The 19,714-nt window shown below is 41.7% G+C and overlaps 1 protein-coding gene across 2 annotated transcripts in view; it reads right to left on the bottom strand.

Moving 5' to 3' along the window:
• gtf2a1l (general transcription factor IIA, 1-like) overlaps positions 1 to 6,848 on the bottom strand; it is a 51,122-nt gene extending 44,274 nt beyond the window's left edge. The window contains exons 1-2 of one of the 2 annotated variants that reach the window (XM_028820982.2): positions 6,776 to 6,848; positions 6,502 to 6,680 (exon numbers count right to left, since the gene is read on the bottom strand). In XM_028820982.2, the coding sequence (XP_028676815.2) occupies positions 6,502 to 6,528 (27 nt within the window). In that variant the 5' untranslated portion in view covers positions 6,529 to 6,680; positions 6,776 to 6,848. Of the gene's footprint in view, positions 1 to 6,501 lie in introns of both variants that reach the window. The other variant, XM_028820981.2, reaches the window with a different exon arrangement.
• Between the last annotated feature and the right edge of the window lie 12,866 nt (positions 6,849 to 19,714).

Here is a 19,714-nt window from a genome sequence, read left to right on the forward strand (position 1 = left end):
CAACATATTTTGCTGCATTTCATCTTAAAAATGATACTGTCATCATACGCGCTTTATAAAGTAGCGCAGGTTGTGCAATATTATAACTGTAGTGCAAGTTTACAGTGAGGTGATTGTACTTATAAGTACAAACAGTTCTACAAGGAGCACTTGACGGACTGATTGAGTGCGTTTATAGTTATTGGGATGAAACTGTTTCTGAAACGCGAGTGAGAGTACTGTAATATGGAAAAAGATGATCTGCAGTGGCAACCCTTAACGGGAACAGCAAAAAGAAGAACAAGATGCAGTGAGAGTAACAACGCTAAAGCAGTTATGGTATTTGGAATACTATGGCTATTCCCTGGCCCATTATATTGCTACAGGTTAATTACAATCAGATGCATTACACTAATAAACAATATGCAGTTAATTTCAGTGTATTTATAAAGCCGCGTCAGGAATGTGGAGCTAAGAAAGAAAGGATGAGCACACAGGAACAGTAGTTTGACCATTCTGTGGACCATTATATTGTTACAGGTTAATTACAATCAGATGCATTAAATTTATGAACGATATGCGGTTAATTTCAGTGTATTTGATAAAGCCGCCGCCGTGGATGTGGATCTAAGAAACAAAGGGTTATCACACAGGAACAGTAGCACTGCTTTGACGCTGGGTGCCGCCAGTCTGCAAAACCGAGGGGAGAAATTGCATACACCAAGGTATGAGTTACCGTGGAAATATGCGTGGCTTTACGCCAAGTTTAGGTTTTATACATCGCGATTTGAGCGTGGAAAGGTTCGTATGCAACATTTCTGTGCGTACACACCGTTTATACATGAGGCCCCTGGACTCTAAAGACTTGGACCTTCGTCCTTTTGCATAGATATCGAGAGCGCCACACACCCCTTTCAAGCAACCTCATGACCCCCCATGCTCTCCCAATCCATCTAGTGACTTCATAGGAAGAGTCACTAGAAACATGAATGTTACTGCCCAGGTAAATAAACCTCTCAACAAGGTCAACACTCTCTCCGCAAACAGACACACTGCTGATGGCTGTGCCCAAGAGGTCATTATACGCCTGGATCTTGGTTTTTATCCAGAACACTCGCAATCCCAGACACTCAGACTCCTCGCTCAGTCTCTCGAGCACCCCGATCAGAGCCTCCATTGACTCTGCAAAGATCACAGCATTGTCAGCAAAGTCAAGATCCATGAACCTTTCTTCACCAACAGATGCCCCACAGCCGCTGGACCCCACGACCCTGCCCAACACCCAGTCCATACAAGCACTGAATAGAGTGGGAGCAAGAACACATTCCTGATTAACCCCAGAATCAACTTGGAAAAATGCAGAGGTCCTGCCTCCACTCTGCACAGCACTCACAGTACCAGTGTACAGGCCGGCCATGATATCCAGCAACCTCGAGGGGATCCCGCAAATCCTCAGGATGTCCCACAGGGCAGCTCGTTTAACTGAGTCGAACGCTTTGCGAAAATTGACAAAGGCTGCAAAGAAACTCTGCCAATATTCATGTTTGCGCTCCATGAGAACCCTTAGTGCCAGGATGCGGTCGATGGTAGACTTCTTAGGTGTAAAACCAAACTGTTGTGGTCGCTGGTAGGTGAGCAAATGATCATGGATCCTATTGAAGACGACCCTAGCAATGACCTTACCCGGCATCGAGATCAGTGTTATCCCCCTGTAGTTGTTGCAATCCAGGCGATCACCCTTCCCTTTCCAGATAGGGATGACAAGTCCCATTCTCCAGTCAGATGGGATGATGCCAGTCTCCCAAATGGAAGCAAAGATTGCTTGCAATGCCAGAAGGACAGCCTTACCACCAGCCTGGAGAAGTTCAACCCGGATACCACAGATCCCTGCAGCCTTTCCCCGCCTCAGCTGGTTCACCACCTGTGCAATCTCAGTGAGAATGAGTGGTTCACAGCTAATTGGAGGATCAGCCTCAAGGACCGTGGACCCAGAGATATCCAATGTACTAACCAGAGGATCAGCTTTGAACAACTGCTCAAAGTAGCCAGCCCAGCGGGTCACAACTGCAGTGTCATCCATGAGGACTGTACCATCAGCTGCCGTGACTGCGACTCTCAGAGGAACAGATTCAGATGTGTGTAATGCTTTGATTCCTCTGTAAGCAGGATGTGGGTCGCTAGACCGATGGTGTGTCACTTGCTCACAGATTCCTCTAACAAACGCCTCTTTATCTGCCCTCAGAGCCCTTGCAGCTGTCCCTCTCAGTTCCCGGTACAGACCAGAGGTGCCATTGAGCCGTGCGCTGCGACTCCTCTCGATGATATCCAGGGTTCCCTGCGAGATGAAACACCTCCTTCTGGAAACACCGGTAACACCAACACAACCCTCAGGGTCTTGTCACAGAAGGTCTCCCACATCACATTAGGTTCGGCAGTCATACCCAAATCTGCAAGTTCCTCACACAAACTGCATGCAAACTCATTAGAAACAGCCTGGTCTTGGAGTCTGGCCAAGTCCAGGCTCATTTTCCTAGTAGGTGGTAACCTACTGGACCTAAGATGGATCCTAAGAGTTGCAACAAGTCTGTGGTCAGAATTCACAAACTGGGTGCTTCTGTAGACCCTGCAGTTTTGCAAGAGCCTCCAGCGTCTGCCCACAAGGATGTGATCGTTCTCCTTCATCGCACCGCAAGTATTGGAGTACCAAGTCCAACGATGCGGTTCAGGGCGCTGGAACCTGGATCCAGCAATTCGCAGCCCCTGACCTTTTGCGAAGTCAAGGAACATGGAGCCACTTTCACCACGGTCACCAGACCCATGGGGACCGAGAATCCTCATAGCCAGCCCTGTCAGTGCCAGGGGCTACACTGAAGTCACCCATGACCAGAGGAGTGTCACCTCGTGGGCACCCAACAACCACAGAGCGAAGCTGTGAATAAAATGTCTCCTTCACCGAAACATCACTCACCGCAGTCACAGCATACACTGAGACAACAGACAAGGCACCCAGGAAGTGCTGTAATCTCATAATACGCTCGTTGTAAAGGAGTGACATTGGACACCATCGGAAGAAGCCAATCCACTACAGCAACAGCTACTCCCAGAGTATGACAGCCATCAGACCGACCAGACCAATAAAAGGTGTATCCACCTACAGAGATCTGGTCAGTGCACCTCAGAGAGTGCCGCCAGTGAAATGCGGAGTTTACGCAGCTCCTCCAACAGCAGAGGAAGACGATCATCTTGCCAGAGAGACAAGACGTTCCATGCGCCCACCCATATGGGCCGCCTCAAAATGGGATCCGAGTACCCTGAAAATATTCATGGTATGAACGCTAGCTGCTGCGCAACCTGGTCACACTGTTTCAACATATCTACAGCAAATAACTGGATTAAAACTAAACTGACACTTTATATGTTACTGCTACTAGACTGCATGTCGTCGCACATTCTTACTGGTTGGCTGTACAACTGAACCCTGAAAAGGTGCAGCATACCATTCAATACATTTGTTGCTTGCCTTTCAGCCAGTGCTGCTGTGATGATCACTGGCTCCCTGTGACCCTAAACGGGGTGGATTATTTAACACTCAGTGCATATAGGTTTAAATGCATACCTAGAACTTCTTTTCAAATCTTTTCATTTGATTACCAGATGTGCATGTGCTTAACCTTTCTCACTAGCAGTCACCAGATGACTGAAACCCATACAAGCATCATGTTACAGCCCCAGTAGATAATGTCTTGAGGGGAAAAAGGCAATTCTTCTGCAAATTAATGCAGTAATAATAATTTTTTGTGAATGGAAGGAATAAGCTTCCATAATAATGCATATTTTTTTTGGTTGTTTTATGTAATACTGGTATTTTTCAAATGTACATCAATGTAGCCCAACACAAAACGACTACTAGGTAACCTGGCACGCTCCCATATGAGCGAAACCACAATATGTGACAGGCAATGTAAAGGATTAACGGGGACAAGCAATGACAAACTCAATGTGCTATATGCTATTTTTTAAATTAAGATGACTGTCCTCTTTTTAATATGGCAAAGTAGCCTGTGCAATGGCTGACCCAGTGTGTCAGGTTTGCCAGTGAATTTGAATGGGATATTCAAGTTTGCAGGAAAAACGTCACATTTTAACAAAGGGCACATCTCTTGTCAGAAAACAGTGACAATTAAAGTGGCTCAAATAGATTTAACTCTCTTTAGAGTGCATATTAAATACCACAGTCCATTGGTGGCCGAGTGCCCAGCAAAGGGCTTGAGTTAAAATAAAGCATCTATATATATAATTCACTAAGCAGCCGACCATGGCACACAAGACAGAGACCCCCGCCCACCAACAATTCACTAAGCAGCCGACCATGGCACGCAAGACAGAGACCATGGGATACGCACGACAGAGCCCCGCCCGCCAACTCTAACCCTCCTCCCGCGTCATGGGATACGCACGACTGCATCCACCCTCGCAAACTGTTTTACACACTGCATACAGCGATTCCCATCCGCGACAAACATGCTTCTTCTTAGATGGTCCTGCAGGAACAGGGAAAACCTTTGTCTTCAAAAACCTGATTTATACCACACTAAGAGCATAGTGTTTTTGTTGGCTTGCCCGTCTGCCCGCCCGCCTGACTGTTACCAGCATTCATCGCAATGTACTGGAGTGTAAAACTATCACAGCTGCTACCTCAAAAACTGTCCTTATTCTCCGGATTTCCCTGACCCCATCAGATTCAAATTTGCCTTTTACTTTCACATGCAGACAATTTCCTGTTAGATTAGCCTTTGCAATGACAATAAGGCACAGGGCCAAACTTTCAAAAAGATACGCCTGTATCTGCCAACTCTAAGACCATGGGATACGCACGACAGAACCCTGCCCGCCAAATCTAACCCTCCTCCTACGTCCACCCTCGCTCTCGATGCATGAGCAGGCAGTGTGCATGGGGTACGCACGACAGAGCGTTGTACTTAGTTACTGAAGCATAGTCATACAGTTTGCTCAACAATACGCTGACTACATGAATACTTCTGGAGTGTATGGTGGCGAGGCAGAAATTGTGGCAATGTCCCAAATGCTTCCAGCTATTATCATCATTGACTTCCGAGATATCCCAGACCCCATCAGGTTCAAATTTGCCTTTTACTTTTACATGCAGACAATTTCCTGTTAGATTGGCCTTTGCAATGACAATTAATAAGGCACAGGGACAAACTTTCAAAAAGATATGCCTGTATCTACCAAAACCAGTTTTCAGTCACGGACAATAATATGTTGCTCTCTTCAGAGTTCCATCTTTTCATTCACTCACAGTTGTATCCTCAAACCCACCCCATTTGGATAACTGTGTCTTTCAGGAAGTGTTCACCCATCAATAAATAATTATGCGGCGTAGGTTGACTAGTGTATGATAATAGTTGAATCTCTCAAAGTAGAAACTACTCGGGGCACAACTTTTAAACTGTCTGCACCACTTTTAATCTGACTGAGATAGGCTATGTGTTGGGGCTAATCTTTCACACAGTACAGGAATACAGTATATGCAGGCATGTTTCCTGTTTAAATGACATTTAAAGAAATCTCTAAAAACCAAAATGAGCACGTGCACGTCATCTTTAAATGCTAATGACTACCACCTTTTGATAAATCCCCCGTCGGTTATAGCAGATAAAAGTGGAGGTTGTAAGCTAGTTGTGCCCCGAATAGTTTCTACTTTGAGAGATTCAACTACAGTATTATCAAACATGTTTTAACTCAAGCCCTTAGCTGGGCAATCGGCATTGCACTTCATAACGTACACAAGTATACAATCTGAAGCCATAACTCAACGGATGTTACCTGCAACATTTAAACCGAGAACTAAGCTTTCTAGCAGTTTCTGTAGTCATCCTACCTTTACTGTCTCTACGCAATAAATACGTTAAATACTTTTCTGCAAAAAAAACAAAGAGCAACAACAACAACACGAATGCCTCACTCTTTGTTCTTTAAGCAGCACCTTATATCTACCGGGGGACTAACGTAAATTTTAGTCTGCATACTGCATGACGTTCTGTTCCGTTTTAACTACTTCGCATTCTTAAATTCATAATGTTTGTAAATGAAAACGCGCATTATAAACAATACATTGAATTGCACTTTTACATAAGTGGCATTTGAAAATATCTGTTATATACAAATAAATGAGAAGCAGCGGAGTTAAAACAAAATCATTGGCAAAGCTTGATTTAAAGAGCTCTAATTAGGCACGGAAGGTTATGTTGGATGCACACATTATTTTGGGCTTTGTCCGTCATGCTTTACGTTTAATATTTGGAATGTTTTAATAAATTCAAATACGATACGGCTTGAAGCTCGGACAAATAGAGGGACACTACGACAGAAAGTTCTCTGAACTTTGCCCAGCCATTGCCATTGCCATTGCAACTCCAGCGCGTTTATAGTTAGGGGTGGCGTTCTTGCAAAGCGATAAAACACAATGGATGTGGCTGTTACCAAAGGATAATACTTTACCACTGGGTTTGAGTTTGCCATCATCATTCTGGAATTCCTTTATCCCGGTTCTCGTCGTCAAAGATTTTATTTTCCGACTTCAACATTCACCGCAAATTAGGAATTACAGATGTAATGCACTTTTCATCGTACTCCGAATTAGGATGATTAATTGACGCAATAAGAACAAGCAACAGCCTCTGGAAAAAGGAGTCCAAGTTTTAGTATCGAAGGGAGTCTTCTTAATGACGTTTGGATTGCATCTCGTTTAATTCAACCAACGCTATAAGGTTACCACTTTCGAGCAGAGAGGAATAGGACTGGCCCCTCGTGTCCTTACGCGCTCAATTACGGAGTCGGGAGGCGCGCCTGCGCATTTCTACGGATCTGTCATTTGTTGAAATTCAAAATGACGAAATAACGGGGAGAAAATAAACCTTGGGAAATGTGGTAAAAGTATCGTTGTAAGTAATAATGGTGTCTGCAAATTTAAACACATACAAATGTTTTAATTGTGAATAGTTGGTGACAGAGTTAAAGATGTTAAGATTTGCATTGTGTGTGACGAGGATTGGGAACTGAGAACATTAGAGGGTTGGACTGTTGGGAGAGAAAGTCAGAGAGGCGAGATGGCGTTGGTTTGGACATGTGCAGAGGAGAGATGGTGGGTATATTGGGAAAAGGATGTTAAAGATAGAGCTGCCAGGCAAGAGGAAAAGAAGAAGGTCTAAGAGGAGGTTTATGGATGTGGTGAGAGAGGACATGCAGGTGATGGGGGTAACAGAGCAAGATGCAGAGGGCAGAACGATATGAAAAAAGATGATCAGCTGTGGCAACTTCTAATAGTGGCAGCCAAAAGAGGAAGTTATTTTTACCTGCATTCATGAACACAATAAAAATATAATTAGAATGTGTCTATCACGTCACATTTAAGTACAAGACTGGAAATAATTTTAATCAAAATATAACACATTACACAATTTGTCATGTGTATAATATTGTTTTTGATCAGTTTAACATTAAAATTATTAGTCAATCTAATATCTAATATTTTTAAATTACTGTATATGTAAATAAATCAACAATACATATTTATTAATCTACATATAACTTTATGTCTTCTTAGTTTTTGAGATCCAAAACTTAGTTTGTGGCCATTTGTTTGTACACTTTTTCTGGTACGTTCATTCAGCACCAGTTTGCCGTTATACAGACATATCTATCTATCTATCTATCTATCTATCTATCTATCTATCTATCTATCTATCTATGTTATGTAGTGCCTTTCACATTTTGTGTATAGCAACTCCAGCAGATCCCCAGGCGATGTTCTGTCAAACTGCTGTGTTCACTGTCAACACAACACAACTCATCGTTTCCTGGATTATGTTATTCATAGTTTTTCTGTATTACAACACATACTGTGTATTGCAGTGGTATAACATCCTGCAGCATGAGGGTCAGACCCTTGACTGGATAAAGCGGCCCTATAATACGCTACTGAAAGGTCTCACCCTTAACTGCATAAAGCAGTTAGTAAAAAGTGACATATGGAAAAAACATGAAGTAAATGTGACAGAGTTTTGAAACACCTTGTAGTTTCCAGAAAGCACAAGGTTTACACTATTTTATATACAAAGGAGCTTGTAGATTATATAGTGCCTATAAAAAGTATTCACCCGCTTGGAAGTTTTCACATTTCACTATTATACAACATTGAATCATATTTAATGTGGCTTTTTTCTTGACAAAAATTAACAGAAAAACAAAAACTCTTCAAAGGAACACTGCACCCACCTCTCTCCCTCATTAATTGACAGTCCTGTCTTTAATGCAAAAGTGCAATTTCATGTTATAGGGCTTCCTGTTTGTGGACTACTTTAACTTTCCGTAAGTCTTTACTTACCAATATTTTAGCAATAAATATAAGAGTTTTTCTCATTGTGAGCATATGATTGGGTGACTTGATGTTTGGACACTGCAACACAACTCATGTGAGATTTTTTTAATAGAAGCTTCCGTAATGTTTTTTGTTTTCTAACATTGGTCTGCTATTCAAATATTAAGAATTTTTCTCTGCCATCACTACAAACTATATATGGTAAATAACAAAAAAGAAATATAATGTTTGGGTGGAACATTCCTTTAATGTCAAAATGAAAACAGATCTGTGCATAGTGATCAAAATTAATTACAAGTATAAAACACAAAACCATCAGTCACATAAATATTCACTCCCTTCAAGTCAGTATAGTCATCTATTGAATCTCCTCAAGGCTGCTGTCTGTCTGCTCTTCTGTTTATTCTGAATACAGATGACTGCAGCAGTTCACATAAGAACAGACATATCCTGAAATCTGTCCATGACTGTCCATGTCTTCGTGAGCCTTTTACAAGATAAAGGGGAGAGCCATGGACCTATGAGTTTGTTCAATCGTGTGAGCAATTCCTCTTTACAGCCAAATATTTCTAAGACCAAAGGATATTGATGCCCATTTCAGGTGCTCCCCACCTCCAATTCTCTCAGCTGTAATAAAAGGGGAGACTGTGGACATGGTAGAGCAATACAAACATCTAGGGACAATTGAAGAGCTCAGTTTCAAAATCAGCTAAGTACAAAAGATAAATTTTAGAGATAAATAAGAAAATCTGGGTCCGTAAGACAGATTTTTGAAACTAAATCCCTAAAACTATAGCGCTACACTGTTGCAATTAGCAGGTTTTGAAGCTCAAACATATTTTCGGCGCATGACCAACTGCATGAAAAGTCACAATCACGTGTTCACTAAATTTTACCAAAAGGTGTAATTAGTAGATTTTGGAACTCACATCTTCAATTACTGATAACAGATTAAATTTGCAAGAAATGATAGAAACAACGCCATAACGACACATTTTTATAAGTCTTTCACTGAATCTTTTTTCACTTTTGTTTTTATGTGTTGGTTTGGTAACTCAGCTCTAAGAATACTGTATAAACAGTGTCACACACGTGCACATGGGAGGCAGCTAAAAGGCTCAAAAGACGGTAATTCTTCACCAAACCAGGGGGTGACAGAGTGCACTAATCCTTGTTCTTTTGCATTGACAGACCGATCATGGGAAATTCCACTTAGGCCTGATGACGTCACGTCCAGCCCCACCCCCAAGGATGTCACTTCTGGTTCCTGTCTGATAACATCATTTCCTGTTTCCCTCTATATAACCACCATGTTTGCCTGTTTGCTTTGTTCATTGTTATGGACTGATCTGTATCACTTGAACCACCATTTTTGCTTCAACTTAGGCAGCCAATTGCAAGTATACGGGTGACTGCCCCCAAACCTATTTTCCTGTGCTCTGTGGATCATTTACACAGTCTAAACAACTTTGTAAAAAGTAGCAATAACATTATTCATTTGCGGCAGCCCCCTGTCACTAAGCTGTATTACACAGAAATTAGAAAGAAGGCCGACTCAAAGTCAGACAGGAGCCTTCTTCTTTTCCCCTAATATCACTTGTTGCCATCAGGCTGCAGTTATAGGTTCCCAAGGGTAAATAGCATCACATTTCAGAGCAATTTTTTTCTCAGAGCTATAAGTCTTTTGAATTCAAGTACTGTAATTGCAGGGATCCAGCTGAATGCTGATAACTTTGTACTGTTGAAGGCAGTTGTTCTTACAGTATTTGTAGAAATCCTGTGTGCTTGTACTGATGATAACACTGGTTGTCTAGTGCCTTGTCTAATTTTCTTGTAACTGTGTAATCAATATATTAATTAATAATAATAATTCTTTACATTTATATAGTGCTTTTCTCACTACTCAAAGCGCCCTCCACACAGGGAGGACCTTACTTCCTTGTAGTGTCCTGCTACAAACAAGTTTTTCTCTGGGATAATGAAATCTACCTAATCAAGTATTTAGGAGATGCTTTTTTGGCAGCATTTACAGCCTTGATTCTGTGTGCACAGGTCTGTTGATCAACTTTACATATCTGGACACTGCAGTCTTTCCCAATGTTTCTTTGCAATGCTGCTCAAGCTCTATCAGGTTGCATGGCGATCAGCTTTTTATCAAGTCCAGCCGCCAATTCTCAGTTGGTTTGAGATCTCAACTCTGACTCAGCCATTAACATTATTGTTTTTAAACCATCTCTGTATAGCATTGGCTTCATGCTTGGGGTAGTTGTCTTGCTGGAAAACAAATCTTCTCCCAAGCCCTGGGTTTCTTGCAGACTGCATCAGCTTTTCCTTCTGTATGTAGAATACTCAGTAACATTCAGTTTATATTCTCTACTGCTGCCAGCCTTTTAACCAATTTAGTATTTTCTATATTCTCTTTTGTGTTTTGTGGGGAAGAGAGATTTGAATGTTAATAGATTGAGCGCTTAATAGATACTGTAATTATACTAGTTGTTCTATCTGGCTTCTCCCGGAAGAATGATAAAATGCAAGTGACATGCAGAAAATAAATAAAAAGCAGAACTGACACTTAATGTTCCTTATCGCGGCAGAGAGACACATGTATTTTTTAGCTTATTTATGGTTCAGTGTTTCTGAGCTTATTAAGCCCTTGGGAAATTTTACTGTGAAATTAAGTGTAAGATTTAGAAACACTGACATAGATTTACAGAAAGAACAATTCATAGAACAGTAATGAAAGTCTTCTCAATAGATCAGTAATAATAATGAAATGTCACAGAGGATGTAGAAAGCACCACAGTCATAATGTACAACTCAGTCAGTAAGAGAGACAAATGGGGGTTGAGCGACACACGCACCCTTCTCTTCCCTGCACGGAGCTCCTGGCAGATCTCAGCAAAGTGTCCACCCCTTCTTACTCCCGCCATCTCAAAAATCTTTTGTTACTCCAGCTGAAGCATTGATCTCATCACAAATGGGTCATGTGCTTGCTTTTTATTTGCCATACACAAAACTTGAATATGACCTTTTTGTTCATCAAATGAGAATTCAGTTAAGAGGATTATCAACCATTAAAGAGTTAATGTGCAGCAAACATATAAATCTCATTCTTTACCAACACACTTAAATACCTGAACATTTTTTTTGTGGTCAACATAAACACCTGAAATTGATTCTGTTTTGTTCTGTAAAGGTTTCCAATTCTTTTGAAGTAAAAATCACATTGATATCATGTTGTGGTCTTAAGATACAAAGGTAAAAAGGTGCAAAATGCCAGAGAAAAAGGGAAGCTTTTACTGAGGCTGTTTCAATTTTTATTTTTTTCCTTGACATTTATATGTAGAAAATCGAAAATTTTAGTAGAACTTATTCAAAGGTAAGCTATACTGGAAATAACTGCAAGGTTTTGTAGAAATAGGTGCGGTGGTTTTCATGTGATGCTTGAACAGACAGAAAGACAGAAGTTTAATTCTATATATTGTCATAAAAGCAGACCGCAGACATAAAAAGGTTTGGGGCAGCCACTCATATATTGTGTCTTGGCTGCAAATGGGTAGAAATTGAATGTGATGTTCACAGGTTTGAGTCCAAAACAGAACTGAATGTAATAGGAAAAGATGGCAGCTTTAAAGCTCGAGACTGGAAGAGACGTCATTGGGACCAGAACCGGAAGCGACATCTTCTGGAACGGAAGTGATGTCATAATTGCCACTGAAACCAGATGTGACTTCATCAACGGCACCAGAGCCAGAAGTGACGTCATCGCTGGTGTTGGAACCTAACAAAATTTCCCGTGGATGGTCTGCAGAAGACTGAGAAAGAGAGTTAGTGCAGCTTACCACCCCCTGGTCTGGTATGGTAGTACTATTCTTAAGGCCTTTCAGTTGTCTCCCAACCGCACGTGTGTGACTATATATATATGCTGTATGATATATATATATATATATATATATATATATATATATATATATATATATATATATAGTGAGGCCCAGGGCACGTGCAGCCACCCCAACCCGACACAGACAGGCAGAGAGATAAGTGTTGTACACAACACCTGTTTTATTTACAGTTCACAGCACACACTGCACTAACACAGGCCCTCTTGCCACCAGTCCTTCCTCCACTCCTCTTCAGGCTTTGTCCTCTTCCTCCTGACTCTGGCCCATGAATGGTGGGGATTGGCCCCTTTTTATAGTGCACCCGGAAGGACTCCAGGTGCCCGACAAGCTTCTTCTGGCAGCACTTCCAGGTGTGGTGGAAGTGCTGCCAAATTGGGCCCTGTAAAAGTCCGGACGCCCCCTGGCGGTGGCTACTTGCCCCAGTAGGGTTGAGCAGCCACGGGGACTGCCCTCTCCTGGTCTGGGTCCTGGTCCATACTCAAGCGTCCCGGCCGGGTAAGGACTCCGTTATATATATATATATTTATAGTTATATATATATTTATAGTTATATATGTATATATATATTTATATATGTATATATATATATATATATATACAGTATATATATATATATATATGTATATATAAAACAATACGAATTAGAAAAACATGTAAGATATGTAGATTCTAAATAAAGTGCCATCCTTTCCTAGCGATTTTTAGTTAGGCACTCTGCTGCCATGTAGTGGATACAGTATGTAGTGTTATTAATTTAGTATTGTTTCAGTTGATAAGGACAACTTTTTTTTGAGTTTATCTCAGTTTTTATTTATTTTTTTTAATTTATATGTAGAATATTTAAATTTGGGCGGCATGGTGGCGCAGTGGTAGCACTGCTGCCTCGCAGTTAGGAGACCCGGTTCGCTTCCTGGGTCCTCCCTGCGTGGAGTTTGCATGTTCTCCCAGTGTCTGTGTGGGTTTCCTCCGGGCGATCCGGTTTCCTCCCACAGTCCAAAGACATGCAGGTTAGGTGGATTGGTGATTCTAAATTGGCCCTAGTGTGTGCTTGGTGTGTGTGTGTGTGTGTATCCTGCGGTGAGTTGGTTCCTGCCTTGTGCCCTGTGTTGGCTGGGATTGGCTCCAGCAGACCCCCGTGACCCTGTGTTCAGATTCAGCAGGTTGGAAAATGGATGGATGGATATTTAAATTTAATTACCCTGTATTCTAATACAAAGTTTTGTAGAAATAGGTGCAAAAATTTTCACATGATGCTTTTACAGACAGACAGAAATCCTATATATATAGTGGACCACCAGAGGACGTACCAGCCACCCTACCAGACACAGACAGATGCGAGACACAAGTTCTGTCCAGCATACACATTTATTTCTTTTCCACGTGGCCAACGCTTTCTCCCATTCCCCACACTCACAGCACAGTCAATACTGTACCAAAACTAAAACCCAGTCCTTTCCTCTCTTTCTCAGTCTGCCGCCTTCACTACTGTCCCAGCAAACTTTGTCCACCTCCTCCCGACTCCAGCTCCTCGAATGGAGTGAGGCAGCCCCATTTATAGGGCACCTGGATGTGCTCCAGGTGCTCCAAGACCTTCATCCGGCAGCAATTCTAGGTGTGGTAGAAGTGCTCCAACCCAGGGCTCATAAACTGTCCAGGCGTCGCTCCAAACCTGTGGCCCCAATTTGAGCAAGTAGGGATGCCCTCTAATGTTCCGGGGGAGGTGTTTCCCCCAGTCCTTCCATCACAGGGGCATCCACCACAATATATATATATATATATATATATATATATATATATATATATATATATATATATATATATATATATGTAAAGAGAAAAAGAAAAAGAAAACATGACTGAACTGGCAAAGACGGTGGAGCTTCTGGTTTTTAGACCTCCCGGCAGGATGAGGTAGGACCTAGTGGATGGACACTGGCAGGGACATCAGTGGTGTTATAGCCATCAATCGTATGGTCTACAGAGGGAGGAAAACGGAAAGGCATGAGGACACAGTGCCAACTCCTGGTGTGGCAGTAGAATTAGAGTCATTAGAACTCTTCACATGTCCTCTATGTACGTGTGTGTGACAATCTACTGTACATATTTATTTGCTGCAAGAACAATTCATAGAACAGTAATGATAATCTGCTCAATAGTTCAGTAATAATGATGAAATGTTATGAAATATGTAGAAAGCACCATAGTTGTTAAGAACAACTCAATCGTTCAATATATATACGGTATGTATTTACATTTTTTTTGCCTTACTGATTTGTAATTCATGGCTACAGTGATATTTACAAATCAATTAAAAGACACTATTTTAATCAAAATAATAAAAAGCTGTCATTATCTGAAGGAACATATTAATATTGAAATTGATTCTTTGCAGAACCTATTTCTAAGATTTTATTTGCTTTTGCTTGTTGTGTGGAAATGTTTTAGACCACTGGTGTGTAACTTCAGGAATTCTGTTCCCCATTTTAAGCTCATTTACTGGTCTTTGTACTCGTTCTTCGTTTTGGTCACTTTCCTCTTTTTTCTGACCTCATTTGTATGCTGCTGAAAAATTCACAGTATTAATTCACCTCTCTCCTTCTCAGCAGTGTTTTCCTCTTTTCTTAAAAGTTTAATACATTTCGATATCCACTTTTTATTCACTGTTATGACCAAGGGCATGTTTGGGGGTGGCAAGTGGGGCGACTGCCTCAGGCCCTGCACCTAAGGGAGTGAGGCTTTTGAGGTTCATGTGTTATATTCTCCAGTTATATTTTGTTGAAGTCCACATGTTATCTTGCAAAAATTTAGCTGAATACTGTAATGTGAAAATCCGATGTATGTTAACATTATTTTTATTAAATTCGCACGCAAGTTTATACAGTCCACACATACTGGTAAGAGCGTTTGACGTAACCGGCCCCACGTGGGGTTGGTCAGCCCTAGGCCCCGCACACTCCTAAGGCCGCCTCTCATTATGACAGATTCTGCAATTTTAATTGTAAGAATAAAAAATGGATGGATAGATGAATGCTGCTCCCTCTCATATACTAAACATACAGAAATCTGAAACTAAACCCTTTAATAGATTGGCAATGCCATCTTGTGGAAGATGCACCAGTTACTGCGATTTCTCTCACTCTGGTTTAATAACCACTGCATTTTTCTGTTCTCAAAATTGTACTGGCCCTTCTTTTTACTTTATGCCTAAACAAAACTTATTATCATGTAGGTGATTTTATGTTGTCCAGCCCAAGTATTAATGATAACAATTCTTTGCATTTATATAGCGCTTTTCTTTCTAATAAACGCACTTTGCACTCCACGCAGGGAGAGCCCGGGGAGCAAACCCACGATCTCCTTACTGCGAGGCAGCAGCACTATTGCCATACATAATTTTTTTATATGTAATCATGCAGTTGTCTGATATGATGCTATGCACTGCAGAAACTCTGGGGTGCTTTATCCTTTTTTATGCTTGCATTATGAAACACATTTCTCTGCAGCTGCTTCACAGCAGGAGGACACAAGGTGAAGTTATTGGTATTACTGCAAAATGCTGCATTTAAATTTATAATTGAATTGTGAGTCGTCTCCAGATATAATGTCACTGATATTATTTACTGAATTATTACAAATTGAAGAGTGTTCCAAAAATAAAATAATTAAAACTAATTTTAGGAATGAATAATTGCTCTTTGAACACAAATTAAGTAAACATAAACACAGAAAGAGTGTTTCAAGTTAAACCTCCATTAACTTGTACTCAGTACTTTATTGTCATATTTTTCAATGTAAAACATATAGTAGTTTACTTTTTCTAAAGTAATCTTTCTTTAATCCCAAATAAATAGAAGAAAATATGCATGCAAGATTCACAAAATATAACAGTTTGCCTGTAATTTTTCTTAAAATTCTCCTGACTACAATGGTCAAGCACAGTCCATCCTAGGGCAAACTCATATTAATAAAATTTAGATTTAATATGGACAGAGGAAGGAGGAAAATTAAACCTGGTGGTGGAATGAGGAAGTACAGGAGAATAAACTGTATAGAGGAAGAGGATGGCAAAGAAGAAGTGCGATAGTCAGCTGCAGAAAGTAGACAAGAGTACAAGGAGATAAGGCACAATGTGAACAGAGAGGTGGCGAAGGCTAAAGAAAAGGCATATGATGAGTTGTATGAGAGGTTGGACACTAAGGAGGGAGAATAGGACCTGTACCGATTGGCTAGACAGAGGGACCAAGCTGGGAAAGATGTGCAGCAGGTTAGGGTGATAAAGGATAAAGATGGAAACGTACCCACAAGCGAGAAGAGTGTGTTGAGCAGATGGAAAGAGTACTCTGAGAGAGAAGAGGTTGGATAATGTGGAGATAGTGAATCAGGAAGTGCAACGGATTAGCAAGGAGGAAGTAAGGACAGCTATGAAGAGGATGAAGAATGGAAAAGCCGTTGGTCCAGATGACATACCTGTGGAAGCATGGAGGTGTTTAGGAGAGATGGCAGTGGAGTTTTAAACCAGATTGTTTAATGGAAAGTGAGAGGATGTCTGAGGAGTGGAGAAGAAGTGTACTGGTGCCAATATTTGAGAATAAGGGGGATGTGCATATGACAGGGTGCCTCAAGTGGAGCTGTAGTATTGCATGAAGAAGTCGGGAGTGGCAGAGAAGTACATAAGAGTTGCACAGGATATGTACGATGGAAGTGTGACAGTGGTGAGGTTTGCAGTAGGAGTGATGGATGCATTCAAGGTGGAGGTGGTATTACATCAGGGATCAGCTCTGAGCCCTTTCTTATTTGCAATGGTGATGGACAGGTTGACAGATGAGATTAGATAGGAGTCCCCGTGGACTATGATGTTTGCTGATGACATTGTGATCTGTAGCGAGTGTAGGGAGCAGGTTGAGGAGACCCTGGAGAGGTGGAGATATGCTCTAGAGAGGAAGGGAATGAAGGTCAGTAGGAACAAGACATAATACATGTGTGTAAATGAGAGGGAGGCCAGTGGAATGGTGAGGATGCAGGAAGTAGAGTTGGCGAAGGTGGATGAGTTTAATACTTGGGATCAACAGTACAGAGTAACGGGGATTGTGGAAGAGAGATGAAGAAGAGAATGCAGGCAGGATGGAATGGGTGGAGAAGAGTGTCAGGAGTAATTTGTGACAGACGAGTATCAGCAAGAGTGAAAGGGAAGGTCTACAGGACGGTAGTGAGACCAGCTATGTTATATGGTTTGGAGATGGTAGCACTGACCAGAAAGCAGGAGACAGAACTGGAAGTAGCAGAGTTAAAGATTCTAACAGTTGCATTGGGTGTGATGAGGATGGGCAGGATTAGAAATGAGGACATTAGAGGGTCAGCACAGGCTGGGCGGTTGGGAAGCAAAGTTAGAGAGGCGAGATTGCATTGGTTTGGACATGTGCAGAGGAGAGATGCTGAGTATATTGGGAAAAGGATGTTAAGGATAGAGCTGCCAGGGAAGAGGAAAAGTGGAAGGCCTAACAGAAGGTTTCTGGATGTGGTGAGAGAGGACATGCAGGTGATGGGTGTAACAGAACAAGATGCAGAGGACAGAAAGATATGGAAGAAGATGATCCTAACGGGAGCAGCCAAAAGATGAAGAAGAAGATTCAATCAGTTAGTATGTCTTTGAAAGAACCCTGCAGTTTCCGCAGGTGCCTACACAAACACAACAATATCATGCTAACTGAAAGAAAACGAACGAGGGCCTAGTGCACAGAAGCACAGTGCTTCTCTGGCAGGTGTTTTAGTAGATGGCAGCCTTATGTTGTGCTGCATGTTTACAGCTTCATGTTCTCAATGAGAGCAATGCAGAACCAGATTACTCTAGAAGTAAATGAATTTGCTTTTACATCTAAAATGACACTGGGTTTGAATTGTTTTGCAAGTGCCTGTGTCTCCAACATTCTATCGCTCTTCACTATTGTGTTTTGTTATCAATGCAATAAACTGAATGCTGTGTTTTTGAGGGGACAAGCTGGGTTTTGTCCCAAATTATAACCAGTAATTGGAATAATTCCAGTGTTCTTCCTTACTGTGACAATTACACTTTAATAAAATGTTTCTGTTGTGGGGAACAGCCCGGACACAGACAGGTAGACATGATGGTTTCACCACACACACGTTTATTTACAATATTTACAAGTATTTCGTGAGCACAAACCCAGTGCCGCAGCACCAATCACCCCTTAAGTCCTGGCCACACAACACAATGCCTTCTCAGTCTCTGGTCCGCCTCCACTCCTTTCCACCGAGCTTCGTCCTCTTCCACCCAACTCTTGCCATTGAGGCGGCCCCTTTTATACACCCCCGGATGGACTCCAGGTGCTTCCTGAGGAGCCTCCGTTGACACACCCCTGTGTGGCGGAAGCTCTGGCTGTGTACCCGGAAGTCCTTGGGGTTGTCCCCAATCCTCTTCCCCCTAGCACTTCCGGGTGTGGTGGAAGTGCTGAGGTAAAGGGCTCCCAAGGCATCGGGGCGCCCCCCTGGCGGTGACCACAGGCCCCCTACAGGGTTGAGCTTCCAAGCTCTGTACCCGTGGCCCCCAATAGAACCAGGGCGGTCACCCCCTCATGTTCTGGAGGAGGCACAAGCCCTCCTCCGGTCCTCCTGGGCATCCCGGCCGGGCATGAACCCCAGCCGGGTTGCCACACTGTGCATATCACCTTCTCCTGACAATCTAACAATAAGACTATAATCTCAAAATTTCTGAAATACTCTGAGGTAGACAAATACATGTTTAGTTATTGTTGATACATTTCTTTATTGACAGTATAGGTTTTTAGTATAAATGTAGTACAGCATAGCTCATTTCTGCTTTGTAAATTTAGAGGCTAGCATATTTACGATAAATGAAAAGGTGGAAAGTTAAAATCTGGGTTGTTTTGGACATTGCTTCTTCTAAATCTTTATTTCCTTTAGTGCTCTCCTTAAAGCTACAGTTCAGTGTCCAGGGTGCTATGAAGTTTGTTTACTTGTAAAATGTGACTAAAGTGAAATGGATGGCCTTCTTGAAAAAGGTCACTGAATCTTTTAATCAATATATGTTTTGTTGTTATTATTTATTTCATTTCAAATCAGGAGTTGCAAGATGCAAACAAACCACTTTTTTTTACGCCTGAACAGTAGATCACTATGAGATGTAAAGTAAATAGAAAGTCAAATTCATATCCAAATAGCTATGCTCAGGCTATGCAACTGTGAATATGGTGTCTTGTAAGGGTAAATGCTGGAGCCATCATGGACTCTTGGAGCTGTGACCTCAAGTTACCCCAAATGACTACTGCCAAGTTGTTTGCGTGCTGGTGGAAAAGTCATCTCAGATAAAGGAGCACTGAATCATCAGGTAGGAGGGGCCTTTCATCTGATTGGCTGGCCCAGCATGGACTCAGCTGTAGAATGGCCAATAGGG

Source organism: Erpetoichthys calabaricus, chromosome 15, assembly GCF_900747795.2.
Source record: "Erpetoichthys calabaricus chromosome 15, fErpCal1.3, whole genome shotgun sequence".
Classification (NCBI taxonomy): Eukaryota; Metazoa; Chordata; class Cladistia; order Polypteriformes; family Polypteridae; genus Erpetoichthys; species Erpetoichthys calabaricus.